This window comes from Solanum lycopersicum, chromosome 4 (assembly GCF_036512215.1).
Source record: "Solanum lycopersicum chromosome 4, SLM_r2.1".
Taxonomy (NCBI): domain Eukaryota; kingdom Viridiplantae; phylum Streptophyta; class Magnoliopsida; order Solanales; family Solanaceae; genus Solanum; species Solanum lycopersicum.
In genome coordinates, this window is record NC_090803.1 from 19197501 (window position 1) to 19219570 (window position 22070).

At 37.1% G+C, this 22070-nt stretch overlaps 1 protein-coding gene across 1 annotated transcript; it reads right to left on the reverse strand.

The window, feature by feature from the left end:
* Positions 1-9001: 9001 nt before the first annotated feature.
* On the reverse strand, positions 9002-13777 carry LOC138347976 (uncharacterized). Its single transcript, XM_069296583.1, has 14 exons — positions 13499-13777; positions 13105-13362; positions 12943-13007; positions 12669-12818; positions 12298-12399; positions 11953-12186; positions 11605-11866; positions 11209-11505; positions 10882-10959; positions 10249-10380; positions 9915-10053; positions 9495-9854; positions 9323-9411; positions 9002-9241 (listed from the first exon to the last, which is right to left on the reverse strand). The coding sequence occupies exons 1-14, from the start codon at positions 13775-13777 to the stop codon at positions 9002-9004; spliced, it is 2685 nt and encodes an 894-aa protein (XP_069152684.1).
* Between the last annotated feature and the right edge of the window lie 8293 nt (positions 13778-22070).

The window sequence follows — 22070 nt, forward strand, 5'->3', positions numbered from 1 at the left end:
ATAATGATTTCAAAGTAACTAGTATTGCTATGATTGATAGTGGTGCAGATGTTAGTTGCATTCAGGAAGGATTAATCCCTTCAAGGTTTTTTGAAAAAAACAACTCATATTGTTAAATCTGCATCTAATCATGCTTTAGACATAAAGTATAAGTTGTCTAATACTTGTATTTGTCAGAGTAAAGTCTGTATTCCTCATTTTTTCTTCTTAATTAAAAATCAATTACATCATCCGATAATTCTCAGAACTCCTTTTATAAATGCTATCTATCCTTTTTCAAATTTAAATGCAAAAGGTTTTTCAGCAAATTATAATGGTCATACCATTAATTTTGAATTTATTACTGAACCAATCACTAGAGATATTAACTCTTTAATCCATTTAAAACAGAAATATATTGATTCTTTACAAATGGAAATATATAGCATGAATATTTCAGAATCTATTCGATCAGCTAAAATACAAGAAAAAATTAAATTGATTTCTGAAAAAATGGCAGCTGACATTTGTGAGGACCATCCAAGTGCTTTTTGGGACAGGAAAAAGCATATTGTTACTCTGCTATATGAAGATAATTTTTCTGAAAATGATATTCCCACTAAATCTCGCCCCTGCCAAATGAATGTCAATTAGTGAAATTTTGTAAAAAACAAATTGATAATTTATTATAGAAAGGATTAATAAAGCCTTCAAAATCTCCTTGCTCTTGTACTATTTTTTATGTAAATAAAGTTGCAGAACAAGAAAGAGGTGTTCCCAGGTTAGTTATAAACTATAAATCTTTAAACAATAATTTAAAATGGATTAGATATCCTATTCCAAATAAAAAATATCTTTTATCCAGGTTATATGATGCTAATATATTTTCTAAATTTGATTTAAAGTCAGGATATTGGCAAATTCAGATTTTTAAGGAACATCCTTATCGAACTGCTTTCAATGTTCCTTTTGGCCAATATGAATGGAATGTTATGCCATTCGGTTTGAAAAACGCGCCGTCTGAATTTCAAAAGATCATGAATGATACTTTTAATCCATATATGGATTTTATAATTGTTTATATTGATGATATTTTTGTTTATTCAAAAACTCTTGAATCTCATATTAAGCATCTTGAGATCTTCAAGAAAATTGTTATTCAAAATGGTTTAGTTATCTCTAAATCAAAAATGAGTTTATTTCAAACTGATGTTCGATTTCTAGGATATCAAATTTGTCAAGGAAAAATTACTCATATTCAGAGATCTATTGATTTTGCGTCGAAGTTTCCTGATATTATAACAGACAGGACTATGTTACAAAGATTTTTGGGAAGTTTAAATTACATTTCCCCTTTTTATAAAAATCTGTCTAAAGATCTTGCACCTTTGACAGATAGATTAAAAAAGAGTAATAAATGCTCTTGGAATGAGAATCTTACTACGCTTGTTAGAAGTATTAAACAAAGGATAAAAACCTTACCTTGGTTAACTCTTGGTAACCCAGCATGAACCAAAATTATTGAAACTGATGCTTCAAATATTGGTTACGGAGGGATTCTTAAACAAGTTAACCCTCATGGTAAACATGAATATCTTATTCGTTTTTATTCAGGTAAATGAACTGAAACCCAACGCAAATATGTGACTATAGCACATGAAATGTTTTGTATTGTTAAATGCGTCTTGAAACTTCAAGATGATCTTTATAATCAATTTTTTTTGATTAGAACAGATGCCCAATCTGTTAAATACATGTTTGATAAAGATTTCAAAAACGATGCTTCAAAGTTGATATTTGCTAGGTGGCAGGACCAACTATCCCATTTTAATTTTGAAATTCAATATAAAAAAGGAATTGATAATTTCCTCCCATACTTCTTATCCAGGGAATATCTAACCTCATAGACAAAAAATTTTAGTATGTTATTTTTATTGTTATTGTTATTTATTCTTATTATTGTTATTGTGGTCGGTGGTAGTTCAACACCACTTGATTTACGCTTAAAAATTGACCGACTATTTTTTGTAGATTTCACTCATTTGCATAATTTTAAGGTCATTTTTATCACCAATAGATTTTACGCATTTGCATATTTGTATTTAGTGACTTTAAATAAGAATTTGGTCAGTCTATGACTAGTATACATCTCTTACTTGACCACTTCGATCCATTTATGTGCTGCATGTAAAATGCATTGAAAAATAATGCATTTGTCAAGTCAAGTTTCAATAACATAAAAAAAATTAACTGTCCAAACGAAGGAACTAAGCACACCTAATTCTCAACTTGATGAGATACGTAGGCAACCCTCCTCAGGTTCGGTGATCCATATTAAAAAAATAAGTATTTCTTATTAAAAATAATGTTGTATTCATAGTCTTTCTGAACTACGATTGACCTGAGTCTTTCTTTGACAAGATACATAGGTAGCCTTTTTTGGAGATTTTGTCTAACGTAAGAAAAATCTAAAAAGTCCTTATCACAAAAACTTGGGCAAAAATGAAATTTTTTTATCTAGGAAAAAGATTGATGTGGTTGGTACAAATATGTATAGAAATGTGCATAAAGAAAAAGAAAGAAAGTGTTAAACTATTTGGCAATACAGGTTAACATTGTTGTGACCTATAGACTTCCTTTATTACCTCGTGATGCGTATATGTATTACTTGAGAAATTGTTTTGCTTAAAGTTAAGGTTAAAACAAATTCGCCTTATTATTTCTTGTGCATTGTGTGGTGAGCTTTATTTTTAAAATAAAATGAAATGAATTTTGATATAGAACTTTGTAACATATCATAACTTGAAATAACTAAGAATAACTTCCATCTCATGAGGATTAAGTGTGAGTTCCTTATATGGTAGGAAAGACCTTGGGAAGATCTTTCTAACCGTGCCGAGTTTGCACATTTTCGATGATGTATGAGGGAGATATGCCTTTCAAAAGTTGGTGTTGGATTGAGGAAAGTCCAATCTGGATTTTAGTAAGGGTAAAGTAGTCTTTTTACCCTAGTATTTCCTAATTTGTTTTAAAGGTTTAATAGGGGTAAAATTAAGTTTTGGTTCATATTAGAAAATACTTTTTACGCTTAGGGTTTGGGAGAAAAGAGAAGAGAAGAAGGAGAGAAAATATCAAGATTTCACCAAGAACGCCAAGAGATTCTTGTGGAATTTGTCGAGGGTGATTCCTATCGAGGTATGTGAGTTCTTTCTATGTTGGATTCGTTCACCCAAACACCAACATGTTTAATTCAACAAGTATTCTATTGATTGAATGATAAATCTTGAAGTTCTTGATGAACAATTGTTGAATCCTTGTTAGTAGAGTAGTAGTGTACCTTTAGTGTTTTTGATTCGTGTTTTTGGGTTGTTTTACGAGTCTAAACTATTGGGTACTGAGTATAGTAGTGATCCTAAGTGTTTAGGGGAAGATCTATGGAAGTTTGGAAGGTTTAGAGTTGAAAATTGGAGAAGAAAAGTCAGAAAACCCGTCTGACAGGCCCGGGGGCGCCGCACCTACCAGAGCCCCTTCGAACATAGTCTGTCCGTCAGGCTCTGGCACCCCGCGTTTCTCATAGCACCAGAGTCACTTAGAGTTCCCATTTCTCCCCCATCTTTTCATACTGGTTCCTAAGTGATCTACCTATCATTCCTATTTGATTCCAACACTCTAAAGTATATCTAAACATCATGAAATCATCCATAAACATGAGATCATGATCCTTAAATCCATAATTCAATTTAAGGAATGTTAATATTGAAGTCAAATAAGTTAAGATTCAAGTCAAAAAGTAAGAAACAAGTCAAAGTGAATTTTTAAAGTTTCCAAGTCTTCAACAAACCATTTAACTTTGTATAAATACTCAAGTTACAAGTTAAGCGAGAGTAAAAAGTTGAGTTCATTCTCAAATGTTATAAGGGGACTAAGTAATCCCTAAAAGTTACAAATATTTTCACATTTAACAAGTAAAGAGCCTTTGGGCTAGTTTTAAGACAAAAGTAATAATTTCATGAAATGAAACAAGCAGGGAAACTATGATTTCCAAGAGAGCTTTTTAAAGATAAGTCTTGAGCACTAATCTCAAATCACAAAATCAGTATATTTTGAAAACATAAGAGCCAATATATATTCTGGGAGTAGTATTGAGCACCGATGTGGGTATGCGAGTTCATAGTAACTCAAGTCTCCATGTAAACCATGTAGCTATCACGGGTAGAAAAGGTTCATACTTTTTAGATGAACATTTTTTTTGTAGTTTACAGTGGATCCATTAGGAAGTTCAGGTCCTATACTTTGGCAAGTTTAGGATGGCGGGTAGCGTGGGCTGAGTAACACTGTACTATCACTATAGCTCTCAAGTGATGGTTATCGGTTAGAGAAGCTCCCACAGAAGTATTGCATTTTCATATACACTAGTTATATTATATTTTTACACACATATCAGATATTATTTGTATACTTGTATACATTCAGAGTTTACAACATGTTTAAGTCAATTTTATTTATATTGCATCTGCTTTTAAACTGCATATATTGAACAAGAGTTAGTAAATATGAGTTGAACAGAGCCAAGGTAAGTGTTCTTTCTTACTCCTTTTCAAGCTTAAGTGTTATTTAGCATTCCAACTTGAATACTCGTACATTGAATGCACTTATGCCAGTTGGCCTGCATCGTATTATGATGCAGAAACAGATAACGAGGATCGACATCCAGCGCACCGTTGATCCAGTTGAGCATCCTAGAGTCTGTTGGTGACCCTCCTTGCTTTCTGGAGGATCCATTTTTATTGTTTTCTAGTTTAGTTCATTTGGATGTTGTGGGGTCTGCTAACATCCATCTCAATTATTATAGGCTTCAAAGACAGATAGTTAGTTAGTTCAGCTGAGTCTTTTTTATTTCTGGTATTTCATTTTGTGACTAAAGTGTCATTTTGGTCAAGACATTAAATTAAATTAATTATGAGTAAGTCTTCCGCTGAGTTAAGTAAACCAGGCCAAGGGTTTGCTTGAGGCCAACAATGGTCACTGAGTGCCAATTTTGCAAAGGATGTAGGCTCGGGGCATGAAAAACTTGGTATCAGAGCTTAGAGTTCAAGAGTCCTAGAGAGTCTATTATGTCGTGTTTGTTGAGTCTTAGTCATCGGGGTGAAGCGCGCCACATCTATGGTTAGGAGGCTACAATTTTTAGTAATTCCTCACTTCTTTCATAATCATTTTGTGTGTTAAAGTTTATCTCTAAAAGTGTCTCTCTAATTCATACTTGCGCGTGTTTCATATAAGAATGCCTCCACGAAGAGCAGCAAGAGGTCGTCCAGGTAGGAGAATGTAGAAGCTTAGGAACAAGAGTTACCCAATTCTCCAGAAGTACAACCTCAAGGGGAGGTTACTAATGCTGATTTTCTTGAGGTTATTCGGATGTTGAGTCAAGTCGTGACCAACCAAGTCAAGCAACAAAGAGGAGCTCCAGAAAAAGGGGCTGAAACTTTGAGGATTTGGGAATTCTTGAGGATGAATCCCCTAAGTTTCACTGGTTCAAGTACTATTGAGGATATAGAAAACTTTGTGGAAGAGTTGAAGAAGGTGTACGATGTGATGCATATTGTTGGTATTGAGAGAGTTGAACTGTCTGCATACCAACAAAAAAGTGTGGATAGGACTTTGTACGACTAGTGAATGGAGGGTAGAGTGAGAATGCTCTACATATGACTTGAGATTTTTTGAAGAAGCTTTCTTAGGGAGTTTCTTTCCCCGATAACTGAAAGAAGCAAAGGTACGTGAGTTCCTTGCCTTGAAATGAGACTCCTTGAGTGTTTATGAGTATAGGTTAAATTTACCTAACTGTCTCGCTATGCTCTGGAGATGGTTAAGGATATGAGAAGCACGATGAGTTTATTTGTCGCTGGTTTTGGTCGTGCTTCAAGTAAATAAGATAGGGCTGCAAAATTGATTGGCGACATGGACATATCCAGGCAAATGGTCAATGTGCAGTAAGTTGAAGAGGAAAAATCTTAGGGATATAGAATAGTATAGAAACAAGAAGTCCAAGACTGAGAATGAGTCTGGGCAACAAAAAATGGGTTCGAATCAGGCACAATTTCAGAAACAGAAGGGGCATGCACCATCATCTTCTAGTGCACTTGTGCCCATAGACAAAGTTGAGCATCACAGTCAGAACTATCGAGCTAGGACTGCATATTCACAGGGTAGTGTGGCAAAAGGAGGTAGTAAGCCTCCTTCCTATACCAAGCGTGGTAAAAATTACTCCGACATATGTCTGAAGGCTTCCCGAGTTGTTTCAAGTATGGTCATATTGGGCATTTCATTAAAGAATGTCCCAAGAGTAAGCAAGGCGGTGGTAATGGGGGAAATAGAGATCAATCTTCATACATTGCTCTACCATATAGGATAACACCTAGAGGAGCCAGTTTTGGTACTAGCGAGGGGAAAAACCGTCTCTATGCAATCACTAGCTGCCAAGAGCAGACTCTCCAGATATTGTCATGGGTGTGATCAAAGTCTTTACTTTTAATGTTTATGCTTTGTTAGACCCAGGAGCATGTTTATCTTTTGTAACTCCTTATGTTGCAAATCAGTTTGAGATTCTTCTTGAAAAACTTTGTGAACCCATTTGTGTTTCTACATCCGCTGGGGAGTCTATTTTAGTAAAAAGAGTCTATCATGATTTTCCAATTTTCACCAATCACAAGAATACCATGGCTGATCTAGTAGAGTTAGACATGGTTGATTTTGATGTCATTCTACGTATGGACTGGCTTCATGCCTGTTATGCATCAATAGATTGTAGAACTCGAGTTTTTAAGTTCTAGATTCCTAATAATCTAGTCATAGAGTGGACTAGTAGTTCATCATTGCCTAAGGGTCATTCCATTTCGTACCTAGAGGCGAGAAAGTTAGTCTCAAAGGGGTGTATCTATCACTTAGTCCGAGTTAACAACTCAAGTGCTGAGATACCTTCTTTTCAGTGAGTTCCTATAGTCAGTGAGTTTCTAGAAGTCTTTCGTTATGATCTACCCGGAATCCTCCTGAAAGAGAAATAGAATTTGGCATAGACATCATTCCGGATACTCATCCTATATCTATTCCGCCATATAGAATGGAACAAGCAGAGTTAAAAAAGTTGAAAGAACAAATTAAAGATCTGTTAGATAAACGTTTTGTTAGACCAAGTGTCTCACGAGCGCTCCGGTCTTATTTGTGAGAAATAAAGATGGTTCCCTGAGGATGTGTATAGATATCACCAATTGAATAAGTTGACCATCAAGGATAAGTATCCTCTTCCGAGGATAAATGATCTTTTTGACCAAATTTTGGGTGCTTCATGATTCTCAATAATTGATCTCAAATCAAACTATTATTAGTTGAAAGTTAGGGAATGTGACATTCCAAAGACGGCTTTAGAACCATATATGGGCATTATGAGTTTTTAATTATGTCCTTTGGTTTGATAAATGCACCTACAACATTCATGGACCTTATGAACAGAGTCTTCAAACCTTATTTAGATCTGTTTTTCATCGTCTTTATTGATGACATACTAGTTTAATCAAGGAGTGAAGAAGATTATTCTAGTCATCTCAATATAGTTCTTTAGGCTTTGAGAGATAAAAAGCTATATGCCAAGTTATTTAAGTGTGAATTTTGATTTAAGTCTGTTGCATTCTTGGGTCACACTATTTCTGGTGATGGGATTATAATTGACAATCAGAAAATAGATGCATTTCAAAGTTGGCCTAGACCCACCTTCCAATCTAGCTGGAGGTTCGTTATAATTTTCATGTTGTCGGAAATTGATTGAAATAAGCAATTCATATTCCCAAGTCTCCGACATAAGCGATTCAAAATGATTCCCGCTTCTAGGATAACTATTGATTTTGGGATAGTTTTCTCCTCCTTTGACTTCTCCATATTCATATATCAGAAGAATTTGCTGATTTTAGAGCAAAGCTATAAACCTGCGTCCACAGAAAAATTGTTAGTTTTAAAAACGAACTGATTTGTGTTGATTTCTTCAATTGTCTACTCCTTGTCATGCTATCTTCGGTTGATTTCCCGATCTCCGACACTTGATATATAAGACAAAATATTTTATGCCAAAATAAATTAAACATAAAAGGGAAAATTTAAGAGAAATAAATTTTTGAGAATTAGTATCTAAAAAAGGTCACTGCCAAGTCATGTCATATCAAGCTTAACAAACTTCTTCGAGTCTGATGCTTGAAGGTCTATCTGATTATTTGCTGGGGAGTTTTCAAAGTCACTCCAGACATGTAGATAAACCCATGATGAAATTTTGAGGCCATCCCCAAAATTTCTATCACAGTTAATTGTCTTGCTTATCTTTCCACTGTAATTAAGTAGATCGTGGAAATTTTGAGATCTTCTCAAAAATTCTGTCCCAGTTGCAAATCCCAAAATATTTTAGTCTTGACTTGGTGAGGAAGAATATTCTTCTCGAGAATTTTTGAGCCCCTCTCAAAAATTCTGTCCCAGTTTTCATTGTAAAGAGGAATAGAAATCTTATGGGAGATATGACCGAACCCTTGTGGCGCCTACGTATCCCGTTGAGGCAGGAATCAGGTCAAACGTAGTTCCCCTTCAAACGTTAACAAAGATAAGAAAATTACAAAGAAAACCGATCGAGGCCGACATAGGCTGCCTACGTATCTCATTCTTGAGAATTCAGGTCGAATGTAGTTCAAATACAAAGAAATAATTATAAGGGATAAATGGAATGACCGAGGCCGACATAGGCCTCTTATGTATCTCATTCTTGAGAATTCAGGTCGACTGTATTTCAAATACATAGAAATAATTATAGGGGATAAATGCAATGACCGAGGCCGACATAGGCGTCCTATGTATCTCATTCTTGAGAATTCAGGTCAGACATAGTTCATTACAAGAGGGATAATGATTAAAAGTAAATAACAAAACACAAATCAAAGCTTCATTACAAGAGGGATAATGATTAAAAGTAAATAACAAAACACAAATCAAAGCTTCACATGTAGTATCTCTTGACAACATCTGAGTTGATTGGTTTCGGCCATGCGATGCCATCCATCTCCGACAGGACCAAAGCACCTCCTGATAATACTTTAAGAACCATGTAAGGTCCTTGCCAGTTTGGTGCAAATTTTCCTTTGTACTCATCTTGATGAGGAAAAATGCGCTTAAGTACCAACTGACCAACTTTGAAAATTCTGGCTCTTACTCTCTTCTGAAAAGCACGAATCATTCTCTGTTAATACAACTGACCATGAAAAACGGCAATCATTCTCTTCTCATCAATGAATGTCAACCGATCAATTATGTTGCTCACCCATTCAACATTACTCAACTCAGCTTCTTGGATGATTCTCAATGACTGTATTTCAACTTCAGCAGGTATGATTACTTCTGTTCCATGCACTAGAAAGTATAAAGTTGCTCCAATCGACGTTCTAACAGTTGTGTGTTACCCAATAAAGCATATGGTAACATCTCATGCCAACCTCGATGCTTGTCAATCATTTTCCTCAAAATCTTCTTGATATTCTTATTGGCGGCCTCTACAACTCCGTTCATTTGGAGACGATAAGCGGTTGAGTTTCGGTGATTAATATTAAATTGCTCACATATATCTCTCATCAAGTGACTGTTGAGATTTGCACCATTTTCAGTAATGATCGATTCTGGTAATCCAAACATGCATATCAAATTGTTGCGAACAAAATCAGCTACAATTTTCTTGGTTACCGACTTGTATGTAGCTGCTTTCGTCCACTTCATGAAATAATCAATGGCAACCAAAATAAATTTGTGTTCATTAGAAGTGGCTGACTCTATCAGACCGATGACATCCATACCCCAAGCTACAAATGGTCAAGGTGAACTTATAGCAATAAGTTCGTGAGGTGGCACTGATCGAATACCGTGCACCTGACATTTATGACATTTTTGCACAAACTTGCAACAATCATTCTCCATAGTCATCCAGAAATACCCGGATCGAAGGATATTTCTTGCCAAAAAGAGCCCATTCATATGCGTGCCACAAACTCCAGCATGTATCTGTTCAATAAGTTTCGCATCTTCAACAACATCGACACATCTGAGAAGACCCAAATAGGAGTCGTCCTATAAAGAACTTCTCTGCTTAGAAAGAAATTAAGAGCCATGTGGCGTATCAACTTCTTTTGGTTGAGGCATCTTAAGGATAATTCTCGGACTCCAAGTACTTCTTTATATCAAAATACCATGGCAAACCTTCCGATTCTGCTTCAACATGTGAACAATGGATTGGACTTTCTTCAGTTCTATATCTAAAGGATCAAAGTAATCTGTATCCAGATGTTTAATCATTGAAGCTCTAGTGGCAAGAGCATTGGCCAAATCATTCTGTATACTGGGAGTATTCCTGAATTCGATCTTACGATATCTTTTGTACAACTTCTATGCATACTGCATGTAATATATAATATTTGGGTTCTTTACAGCCCATTCTCCTTGAACCTGATGAATAAACAGATCGGAATCTCCGATAACCAATAGCTCTTAAACGTTCATGTCAATGGCCATTTTCAAATCTAGGATACAAACTTCATATTTGGCCATGTTGTTCGTGCAATTAAATTGGAGCTTAGTCTCCATTGGATAGTGCTAACCAGATTCCGACACTAAGACCTCCCCAATACCTTTCCCTTGATGATTTGCCTCTACATCAAAGAATAGTCTCCAACCTGGGTACGCTTCATAAATATCTTCACCCACAAATGACATTTTTCATCATGAAAATAAGTCTTAAGTGGTTCATACTCTTCATCAATGGGATTTTATGCAAGATTATAAGTCAAAGCCTGTGTTTTTATCAACTTCTGAGTCACGTACACAATATCAAACTGAGTCAACAACATTTTCCACTGAGTTAATTTTCCGATCGGCATCGCCTTCTGGAAGATATACTTCAGCGGGTCCATTCTGGAAATGAGATATGTAGTATAAGAAGAACGATAATGTCAACTTCTATGAAAGCCAAGTCAAAGCACAACACGTTCTCTCTAACAAAGTGTAACGAGACTCGTATGGAGTAAACTTCTTGCTTATGTAATAGATAGCCCTTTCTTTCTTTCCTGTCTCATCGTGTTGACCGAGTACACATCCGAATGCACTATTTGAGATGAACAAATGCAGCAACAAAAGACTCCCTTATCGTGGAGGAACCAATACTGGTGGATTTGACAAGTAGTTCTTGATAATGTCAAAAGAAATCTGACACTCTTCTGTCCCCTTCGTCGGAGCATATTTCTTTAGCAGCTTGAAGATAGACTCACATAGCACGGTTGATTGAGATATGAATCGACTAATGTATTCAACCTCCCTAAGAAACTCATCACCTCCTTTTTCGTCTTCGCACTCTTGAATCGTTTTAATCTGAAAAGGATCGAGATCAATACCCCTTATGCTTACTATAAATCCCAACATCTTTCCAGCTGGAACTCCAAAAGCACATTTAGCGAGATTAAACTTCAAGTTATACCGACGCAAATGATCAAAGAACTTCTTCAAAATGTGTCAAGTGGTCCAAACTCTTTGGGACTTGATTATGACGTCATCTACATACACCTCGATCTCTTTATGAATCATGTCATGAAATATAGTCGTCATAGCCCTCATATAGGTAGCACCAGACATCACCCTGTAGTGATATACACCCCAAGGTGTATTGAAAGATGTATTTTCTACATAATCCTCGTCCATCAAAAACTGATGATAACCTGCATAACCATCCCCAAATGATTGCATTTCATGCTTAGAACAGTTATCAATCAAAATATGAATATTTGGCAATAGAAAATTATCCTTTGGGCTAGCATTGTTGAGATGTCTGTAGTCGACAAAATTCTTATCTTCCCATCCTTCTTAGCAACCGGAACAACATTAGACAACCAGGTCGGATATTGCGTCACTTACACCAATTGAGACTTGATCTGCTTGGTGATATCTTCTTTTATCTTTAAACTCAATTCAGGTTTGAATTTTTGAGCCTTTTGCTTCACCGAATCAAACCCCGGATTAATTGGCAGTTTATGAGATACAACATCGGTACTTAGCCCCTGCATGTCACCGGCTTCCCAGACAAACGCATCAACATATTCAGCAAGCAAATGAATTAGGCCTCTTCTTTGAGTTTCATTCAAGTGAATGCTGATTTTAACGTCTTTAACGCACTTTGGATCTCCCAGATTTACCGTTTCGGTCTCCTTTAGATTCGGCCTATGCTGTTTTTCAAACTGCCGAAATTCCTTGGCAACATACTATGGTTTTTCACTTTCTTCTTCGTAATCATCAACCTCGTCATCACCTTCCTCATTTTGCTCATTCATCTCGTGACATGACATGACATTGACAGGTTTAAAACTTATGTTACAAAAATCATAAACAAACAAAGTCAGAAAATCAAAGTATAACAAATGAGTAAATAAATAAATTTTAAAAATAAAAGAGGCTTTCATTCAAATTGGGAAAAAATGCAAACTTTGTCCATGGCATAGGTCCATGTTCCCTTCTTTTAACATCACGATGGAAATTCAAAAATTCAAATACTTAAGAAAAATGTAAAATGGCGGGTCTCAGTTTTCTTTCAGAATACCACCGATTTAAATATGCACAAAATGATTCCCTTCTACCATGGAGTTCGGGGAATCAAGATGGGCGTGGAGGTCCAGTTTTGCATCATCTCTCCTGACTTAGCATCACAAAATCCTTTCGGCTCAACCTCTTCTTCAATGATAGCATCAATATCTCCAAAAAGGCCAGATTCCTTCTCCAAGGTCCTCCTGCTCGACATATTCACGGACTGGAAAGGATTGATATTGATGAGGGATTGGCTTGGCCAATGCTTGATCCTTCTTCTTCTTTGTCTTCTCAGCCTCATCTATTGGGATGTACCCCAAGCCATACCTTGATCCTTTGACGTGAACTTGTGGGATCAATAATTCCTTGGGAATTCCTTCTAAATCCGCAACCTGGTTCAAATCCACTTTGCAACATCATAGTAGAAATTATCTTATACAAGAAAGGCATGAGAGGCTGTGGTTCCAAGTCTTCACCGATGGCATTTACCAGCTCCACCGTGTAGAAATCAGTACCCCGAGACACTTCATTATTAGTCGACGATTGTCTGCCAGAATGACAACCTTTGCCGTGAATGACTAGCTCTTCGTTCTTCCAAACGAGTTTCATCATCTGATGCAGTGTAGAAGGCAAAACTCCATTTATATGAATAAAAGGCCTTCCCAGAAGAAGTTTATAGCTATTATCAATGTCCAAGACTTGAAATTGCCCATTTGGATTATCAAATTCACCACTCCCGACATATTCCTTTGAACCCCATCAAAGGCTCTTACATTAACTTAGTTTTGTTCCAGCTTCCCAAGGTCAAACCTTAACTGCCTCAGTGTCAACAATGGTAAATATTCAGACCAGATCCATCATCCACTAAGACGCGATTGACAACCTTTCTGCAACAGATGACAGTGATATGCAGTGCCTTGTTGTTGGACCTCCCCTCAAAAGGAAACTCGTCGTCGCAAAAGCTTATTCGATACCCTCGAACAACCTGGTGGATCACAACAACCACGTTATCACTGCTTGTACCGACGGGCACATACATATCCTCAAGAGCCTTCATCAAAGACTGCCTGTGCAATTTAGAACTCATCAGCAGGGCCCATACAGAAATCTGGACTGGAGTCTTCTCCAAATGCTTGATAAAAGAATAATTTTTCGGTTGCATTCTTCTCCAGAATTCCTCTGCCTCACCCTCACTTTTTGGCCTTTTAGCTTGATCCTTCTGTGACCTCCGAGAGCAAGCTCCTCAGGAGTTTAACATCTTCCGGATCGGGTCATACCTTGTGCAGCAGCAGTCTCGATCACATATTTTAGCTTGGTAAGAGTTTTTGATGGCGACAAGGCAACAGCCTTTGCGGGTGTCAAGATAACGAACTTTTTTTTTCTCTTTGACGCTTAATGAGTACACAACCTTTTCTAGCTCGTCATGCAAAACTGAAGTTATCACTTTTGTCCCACTCCAATCATCGTCTGTTTCTATCGTACTGACTCTCCATGATTAAGCAAAGGATTGGTGTTGACATTAGGTGCAGCTGGCTGGAGAGAAACCACCTCTTGGTCAATTAAATCCTAAATCTTGTGCTTGAGGTTAAATTAGTCCTTAGTATCATGCCCAACACTGTTGAAATGATAAGCACATCTCTGATCTGGCCTATAAAATTTTGAATTGATATGCACGGGTTTGGGCCCTACTGGGTGGATATATCCAACCACAGCCAGTCACTCATACAACTTTGTTCAGCTTTTCGCGATCGCAGTGGAATTCCTTAAAGGTTTCTTCTCTAACTGAGGCCGAGGGGGATCATAACTTCCTTGTTGGGGAGGAGGCAATTGTTGATAACTTCTGGTATTTGTACGAGGAGCTTGGCTTCTGGGATATGGATTTGTTTGGTAGTTTGGCGATGGAGCTTGGTAATTCGAAGGGGGATTTAGGTATAGTGGAGCCTGGAATTGATAAACAGGAAGAGGTGTTCGGTAGCTCGACTGCATGTTAGCACAGTTGGGATCAACACCCTTGTAGGGAGATTGAATTTGGTAGGGTGGAGGATGATTTGGGTAAATGGGAGATGTAACTTTTGTAATTCGGGGGTGGACTTTTGTATAGTGGAGCTTGGATGTTTGGATAAGTAGAGGTAGCATTCTGATAAATAGGAGGATCATTGGGATGACTAGCTTGCGTGCAGCAAGCTTGGTAGGAATATCGGGAAGGCTAAGAACGACTTTGGGAATATGATGAGCTTCTGGGGGTTTTCCCCCTATATGAAACAACAACAATTTCTTTTCTTTTCTTCTTCAACGTTCCTAATGATCCGAGTAATGCAGCAACACGAGCTATCTTTCCCGTTTTCAACCCAACTTTGATAGTCTCACCAACTTTGACTAGCTCGGCAAAGTTTGCTCCTACGAGAATTAGGATTTGATCATAATACTCGGCCTCTTGCACCTGAACAAACATTTCTACAATTTCCTTTTCTGACATAGGCGGTCTGACCATTGCAGCTTCCTTTCTCCACCTATAAGCAAATTCTTTGTAGCTCTCAGTAGATTTCAGCTTCATCTTCTCCAAAGAATATCGATCAGGAAAATTTTTGATGTTATATGCTAATCGGTCGATAAAATCCTTTGCTAAAGCATTTCAGCTCGGCCATTATTGGGTTTCATGGGAGGTGAACCACTCCAGAGCCTCCCCGCTCAAACTTCGACTGAAGAGCCGCATCAATAAAGCTTCATACCTTCCTACTCCCACGAGCTGGTCATAGTAGGCTCTCAGATGATCCAAAGGGTTTCCCACTCCTCCAAAGGTGTCAAACTTCGGGATCTTGAACCATTCTGGAAGGTTCAAAATCAAGTGGATGCACAAATCTTTATAGTTAAGTCCGGTGGTATCAGGGACGCATTGGAGCTCCTTCATGGCTTTCTTGATCTTTTCTTTTATGTCGACCTTTGCCTCTTCCTTTGATCTACACTCACTTTCCTATTCCTTATAATGGTCCAACTCAAAACCGTGCATATCATTCTCAGTGGGGACGGGAATTTGGAAAGTGGTTCTTTTAGGTAAAGGTGGTGCTACAGAGGGACTCTGGGCATTTTCAGCAGTTTGATAATTTTTTGGGTAAGTCAAGTATTGGTATTCTGATTTAAGTGGCGATGGGGTGTTTGTGGATTGAAAGTATTTTGGTTTTGATTTTGCGGTGGTGGAGCAGTTTGATGGTAGGTATTTTGAGGATGGGTGGCATTGAGGAGGAGGTAGGGTTTGGTAGGATGCGGAAACATATTGGGGATTTTAGGTAGTCAAATCTATAACCGACGGGTTTTGAGCAGGTGTAGATGGCTAGTTTTGGGCCGGATACATATTTGAGGGAGGGAAGTAGATTGGAGGTCTCCCATCAGCAGCGTTAGCAGAAAATCCTGGTGCAGGCAGATCCTGTCTCCTTTGCTTACTATCCCTCATAACCGTCTTTCCTTTGTCTGAGCTTTGTCTAGGGAAGGAATCTGCGGGACCTTTTGATCTGGTGAAATAGGGATGATCTGCCAATTTTTGATCGACACGGATCAGTTTCAAAGTACCTGAGAAGGAAAACAACTCAAAGGTAGATTTGTCAGTGTAGATTCAGAATACAAAATGCATAATATCACACAGAGAGCAGATAAACACACAAGTTGCTTTGTTTGAAGATATCTTCAACTCATGAGTAAGTACAGAAACACATTTTTTGACAAGAAGGAATTTGCTTGTTTTAGTTTTGATACTGTATCAAAAATACTAAATCACGTTGAGCTAAGGTCTTCTTGCAGCTACTCTTTAACGTCTGTTGATTTGGTCTTCGTATCTTCTCGTAACATGAAGGGGGGAGAATGAAAATTTTGAAAGATAGGGGCCGAGCCTGGGAAGGCTGCTTACGTATCTCACAAGGAGACTTCATGCCCAATGTAGTTCGAGTATAAGATAAAACATTTTCATTCATTCGTTCATTATGATTACAAGGAAATTGAAAGGCAACAATAGAACTTTTAAAAGATAAAATGATGACGACACGTTAGTTATTTCCCTTCTTGTTGCAGCATTAGTCTCCTCATTTCAAACGGCTTGGGAATGGAGATTTGTAGATAATTTCCTCGTCGTTGTATTTCCCAGTTGCTTCAGGGTGGGCGTTATAGGGACCACTATTAGCTCCTTCCTCGTAGACGGGGTATTTTTTGCACATTTTCTGAAGTTTATCAATCATGTTGCTATGGGAGGCTTTATTCTTCTTACTCAGTGCGGCCATCATTTATCTCATGGAGGTGAATTCTTCCATTTCCACTGTCATCTCTTCATCAAGTGACAAGCTTTTATCTAACAGAGCGGCAATCTCCAATTCTATCTTGACCTCTCTTGCTTCTCTTTCTTGCACTTTCAATCAAAGCATGTCCAACTCCTCTCGCAAGTCCTCTGTCTCTATCTGAACGTCTTTATTTCTCTTCATCTGTGATGCCAGATCCTCATCCAGTGTCACGGTTGCAGCTTTGTAGATTGTGGAGTCCATGTTGACTCTGAGCCCTTCCTCCTTGGCTTTTTGGATTTTTCGAGTGATCTGTTCGATCTTTTTTGTATTTCTTCTCCAGTGAGTTCCATCTGAATGTTCTAACCGTTGTCCAAAGCGTGATCCTTTGCCTTTCCTGAGATGGTAGAACAGTGTTTTAGGATTTGTGGTATAGAAGGAGGTCTTTTGAGCGAGAAACTTAAGACTCAGAAAACTGTAGTCGGACATTCATAATAGTGACTTCTGTACATTTTGGAAATTTTTTTGTAAAGGAGTGAGTTTCCAATATTCTCACCCATAGCAACATAACACATAAACATTTAAATCATAAATATAGCGTATCCTAATCATACATATGATCCTTTTGAGCCAAGGGTAGGCCTAGCAATCTGAAGGATGTGTTGCGTCTTTTAAACAAATTGTTGTATCCCCTCAAAAAATAAATTTCACTAAAAATCATAGCGTTCATTACATAATTTAAATCAATGCGAGATACATTTTCAGGGAAAGGGGATACATTGCAAATACAAAATAGAAAACATCCCACGTAGGGGAGTTAGAAATTTGACAGTCCAAATCTTTCTTTGGCTTTCTCTACCTCATTGCGGATGATGCACTTGTTTGTTACCACATACCACTCGGCAAACACATATTTGGAAGATGGTGGCACAGCTTGTAGAGTGTTCATCTAGAATCGTATCCAGACGCACTAAACAAGCCCTTGCACCAACTAGCTCCTGCGACATCGTAGCTAAAGCCCTTTGACTTTCCAACTCCCTAGACTGGCACTCTTGCTCCCTTTGCTGAAATTCTTGCTCGCTTCGGTCCCATTCTTGCTAAAAATGGTACGTGGATCTGAAGCCTAACCTATAAATTTTCATTTTCTCGACCTTTGCATGGTGTTGGATCCCTAACTCCATGCAAATTATTTTGCGGCCATGTCTTGTATTCATCGATATACCCAACCTCATATTGATTTCTAGCCATACTCCAGTTCAAGTTAACACATCCAACCCATTCTTTGAGAATGATCTTAATGTAAGGTATTTTGTCGTTCCTGTTGTGATTGACGACAAAAGGGGTAGTATCCCCTTGGGGGGGAGTGATTTGTGTTCTACCAAATTGATGCATCACCCTAGCTGGGTTGTAGGGTCACAATCCTCTGATGCCGAGAAGAATTAAAAATAACAGTTTGGCTCCTTGCTCTGCTATCCTTTCAGACTTGAAGTCCAGTAGCATCCATTATATGTCTCCTTCTCTTATGTCATAAAACACCCTTGCCTATGCCTCTCGGGTGGTATGAATCCGAAACATGCCGACGCTCAGATAGAACTCGTAATTTTCAAAATGACTTGTCTGTCATGGTTTGTCTAACTCATGTGGCTTGTCGTCCCTTTTGCAAAGATGTTTAGTCATCAACCATTGTAGCAGAATGTTGCAACCTTGGAAAAATGGGAACCTATTCTTACATAGGATCAAAGACAGATAAATGTTATCCAGAATGACAAGAGCCAAACTGTAGTATTTCTTCTCTTTTCCTTCATTATGAATCCCTTTGAAAATGGCGTCTACCACCATCACAATCCGGGTATCAATCATTTTTCCCTTATCTCGTGGGAACACCATCGCTCCTAAGAAGCATACATAGAACACAATGACTTGAGTTTGCCTCCAAGTACTGTGATTATGGAATTCTCTAGGAATCTGTGAAAAATAATTATTGTGCCCTATCTTTCAAAAAATCTCATTAGCGGTATATCTTGATCATTCAGCCAGTTTGCTATCACAAATAATAGCATGTTTCGCAACTTCTAGATGGTTGGCCTGTCACATAGAAAGTGTGGTGATCAAAACAATGTTTCCTCTTACCCCATGTCCCAATAGAGTCTATACAATCCTTAATTTCTTCTATAATTAACAATATTTCGACATCCCCAAATCGAAATACCATCCTTTCATCATTCCAAAATCGAGTAATTACCTCGATAAACGTGGGCCAAACCTTAAAGTCCATATTGAGGGTAAGTGACCCAGGTGAATCGAGATCTCTCTCTTTTGACAATTTTTGAGGTTGTTCCACCATACTCGAAGAATGTTCAGTGTTTCGGTGACCATGTTGAAAGTAAGAAATTTGCGTGACATCTACAAAACATAAAACTTGTTAGTTTCCAGCCCCCCCCAGACACAATAAACATTTAAACACGCAAACATCCTTCAGATTTGACTATCGAGCCGTGGGCTCTTTGGACTCAAGGTGGTCTAATGAGTCCAACACTGTTTGTGTGTTGGGTCATCTTAGGCCAATGCGCTAGTTTTCAGGATTTGGTTTTGCTCTATCTTAGTTTAACTAAGAGTGGGTTGTATTTATAGTGGAAATGGTAACCCAACCGGACTACTTGGGCTGGGACAGTTAACAACCGTTGAATATCAAGTAGCCAACTACATTTGTCAGGGTGCACCGAGAAGTATTTTGGTTGACGAACGACTGCGAACCTGCATAATCGTCCTTTAAGTAGAATGTCATACTTGTCATTTGACGGAAACATGTAATGCCATGAATGCAATAATGGATATAAAGTGATAAACAAATATACAATTAAAAGTAGATTCCTCCAAGTCTCCAGTGGAGTCGTCATTTTTGTTTTATCAAAAAATAACTATTTTTGTGTAAGATTTTTGACTTTTGGGAGTCGCCACTTAATTTTTGTGAAAAAATCAAGAAAACTGGTTTTCAAAAGACTTGACAGAAAAATCGATTGAAAACATTTAAGGGGGTTCGGGGATTCACATTTTATATTTTAGGAAGGTGTTAGGCACCTAAAATATCCATCTAAAATGGTTTTCCGACAACTAACTTAGTTTGGCTAAAATTTCTCAATTTTCGAAAGTTACTTGGAGGGGCAAAGAGTTAAAATAATAACTTATTATCTAAGTGAGTTATTTGCAAAATTGTTGGTTTTTAGTTGTTAAAACATTTAAGGCGTTTTGCAGGGATTTAGATTTTCCTAACTTAAAACTAATTATAAATAAAACAAATAAATAATTGAAAGCATATAAAGTGAGAGAGAGAGATATTTGGGTCCAAATCCGGTTTCTATACGCCTTACCCATTTTTGGATCCACCTGTTTTGGACTTTGGCCCATTTACTTTTTGGGTTTTGACCCATTTTTTACATGTCCTAAACTAAGCAGATAATAATAAATACAAAATAAATACATGATATAAAAAAATGACAAGGGCTTATGCCCAAAATAAATACAATGCGATAAAAAATAAATTAAATAAAATTGGGCCTTTTGACCCAACTTCGTCGAATATTCCGACTTTTGATTTGCTTCGGATTCTTCAACTCCGAAATTTTTTCATCTTTTACGGATTGATTGAATCGAACAGAAAAAAAGGAGTTCAGCCTTTACGGCTCTCTTTAAATGCAAAGAGAGGAGTTCATGGAAAACTCGAATGTATTTCACATGTAACGAAAGAAGATAAGGATTAGTATTTGAAAAACAATAACTCAAACCATGGTAAAAAAAATTGCATAATTGATATACATCCAAAATTAAGAATATACTAATCGGGTTTAGTAACGCAGACAATGACTCAAATTTATAACACAGACCCCTCCACCTAATTTCGAACAAACAATACAACACTCTAAATATGATTTAAATTTTTTTCTTACGTTAAGACACTAATGAGTTTGCATATAAAGAAATGGACATTTAAGCACTATAAATCATTTGAGGAAAGGAGTACTTGTTATTATTTGCAGGAACCTTTATAAACATACAATCCAAACAATCAACCAGAATATATCCCCAACTCGACATAATTTGCAATAGAAAATAAACATGCAGCCTTACTGAAATGGTTCGAACAGAATCACATTAAACAATTAATAAATTTGAAACAATAACAAAATCCTTATGCGAATTCAAAGCTACATGATGACTGACAACAAGCATGCGACAAAACAAGAACAACGAGTGAGAGCCTCAAAGAAAAGAAAGGATTATATCTCAAACGACAAGTTATCGCACCAACTCTTACAGTGATATATCTAAATGAATCTGGTCAAAATAAAATAATGAAAATCTAAGTAAAAGGGGGGCAAGTGCTGAGAGAGAGGCCAATTGTCCAACCTTGAGTCAATAAACAAAATAATAAATCATTTCCACATATGAATACATACAAATGATTCCTAAATACACACAAATGTTCAAATGATATTATTATATTATGGATTTGCAGATGGATAAATCATGACTAAAATCACTACACGAGACTCCATGCTTCACGAAAATGATTTGGAATCGGATGTCTTAATAAATAAATAAATACATAAATAAAAATTAAAAAAGTTGAAAGAAAAGAGATGATAAGTCTGCTAAAAAAATCATGCGATAAAACATGACGAAATACATGCCAAACGAAAATGAAAGTTAAAATCGCATGAAGCTAAAAAGAAACATAAATGGAAAAATCTTTCTACCATTGATATGACAACCGGATCCATTAATGCCCGGATTTTCAACCATTTAACAATATCAAACAACTTAACTATGCCTAACGAATGGAAGAAAAAATAGATATATTTCAAATCGCATAATAAATATCGAATGAAAGTCGACTACGCTAGCAGATGTACAAGAGGAAAAATTACAGCAAAACCTAACCCACACAACAGGAGGACACGACCAGGAACATATGTAACACATCAAAGTCATATATTTGACGGAAATTGGCAACCAGCAAACAACAACACGCCTAAGAATATATTAAGCTTCAAATGATTAAGACCTATCCGACTTTATCCGACTTGAAGCTAGAAATATACCAACGAACATCAGCAAAATACAAGGAAAAACTAGGGGAAACCGAGAAAGAAACAGGGCTCAACATAGATGAACACATCAAGAAAACTCGAGCACAAA

Excerpts from the sequence above, each read along its gene's own strand:
- LOC138347976 (XM_069296583.1), bottom strand. The coding sequence starts at position 13,777 with ATGCAACCGAAAAATTATTCTTTTATCAAGCATTTGGAGAAGACTCCA. Across the intron at positions 13,008-13,104 it reads ATTTCTACACGGTGGAGCTG|GTTGCGGATTTAGAAGGAAT; the intron begins GTAAATGCCATC and ends GATTTGAACCAG. Across the intron at positions 9,412-9,494 it reads AATGATTGACAAGCATCGAG|TGCATGGAACAGAAGTAATC; the intron begins GTTGGCATGAGA and ends TATACTTTCTAG.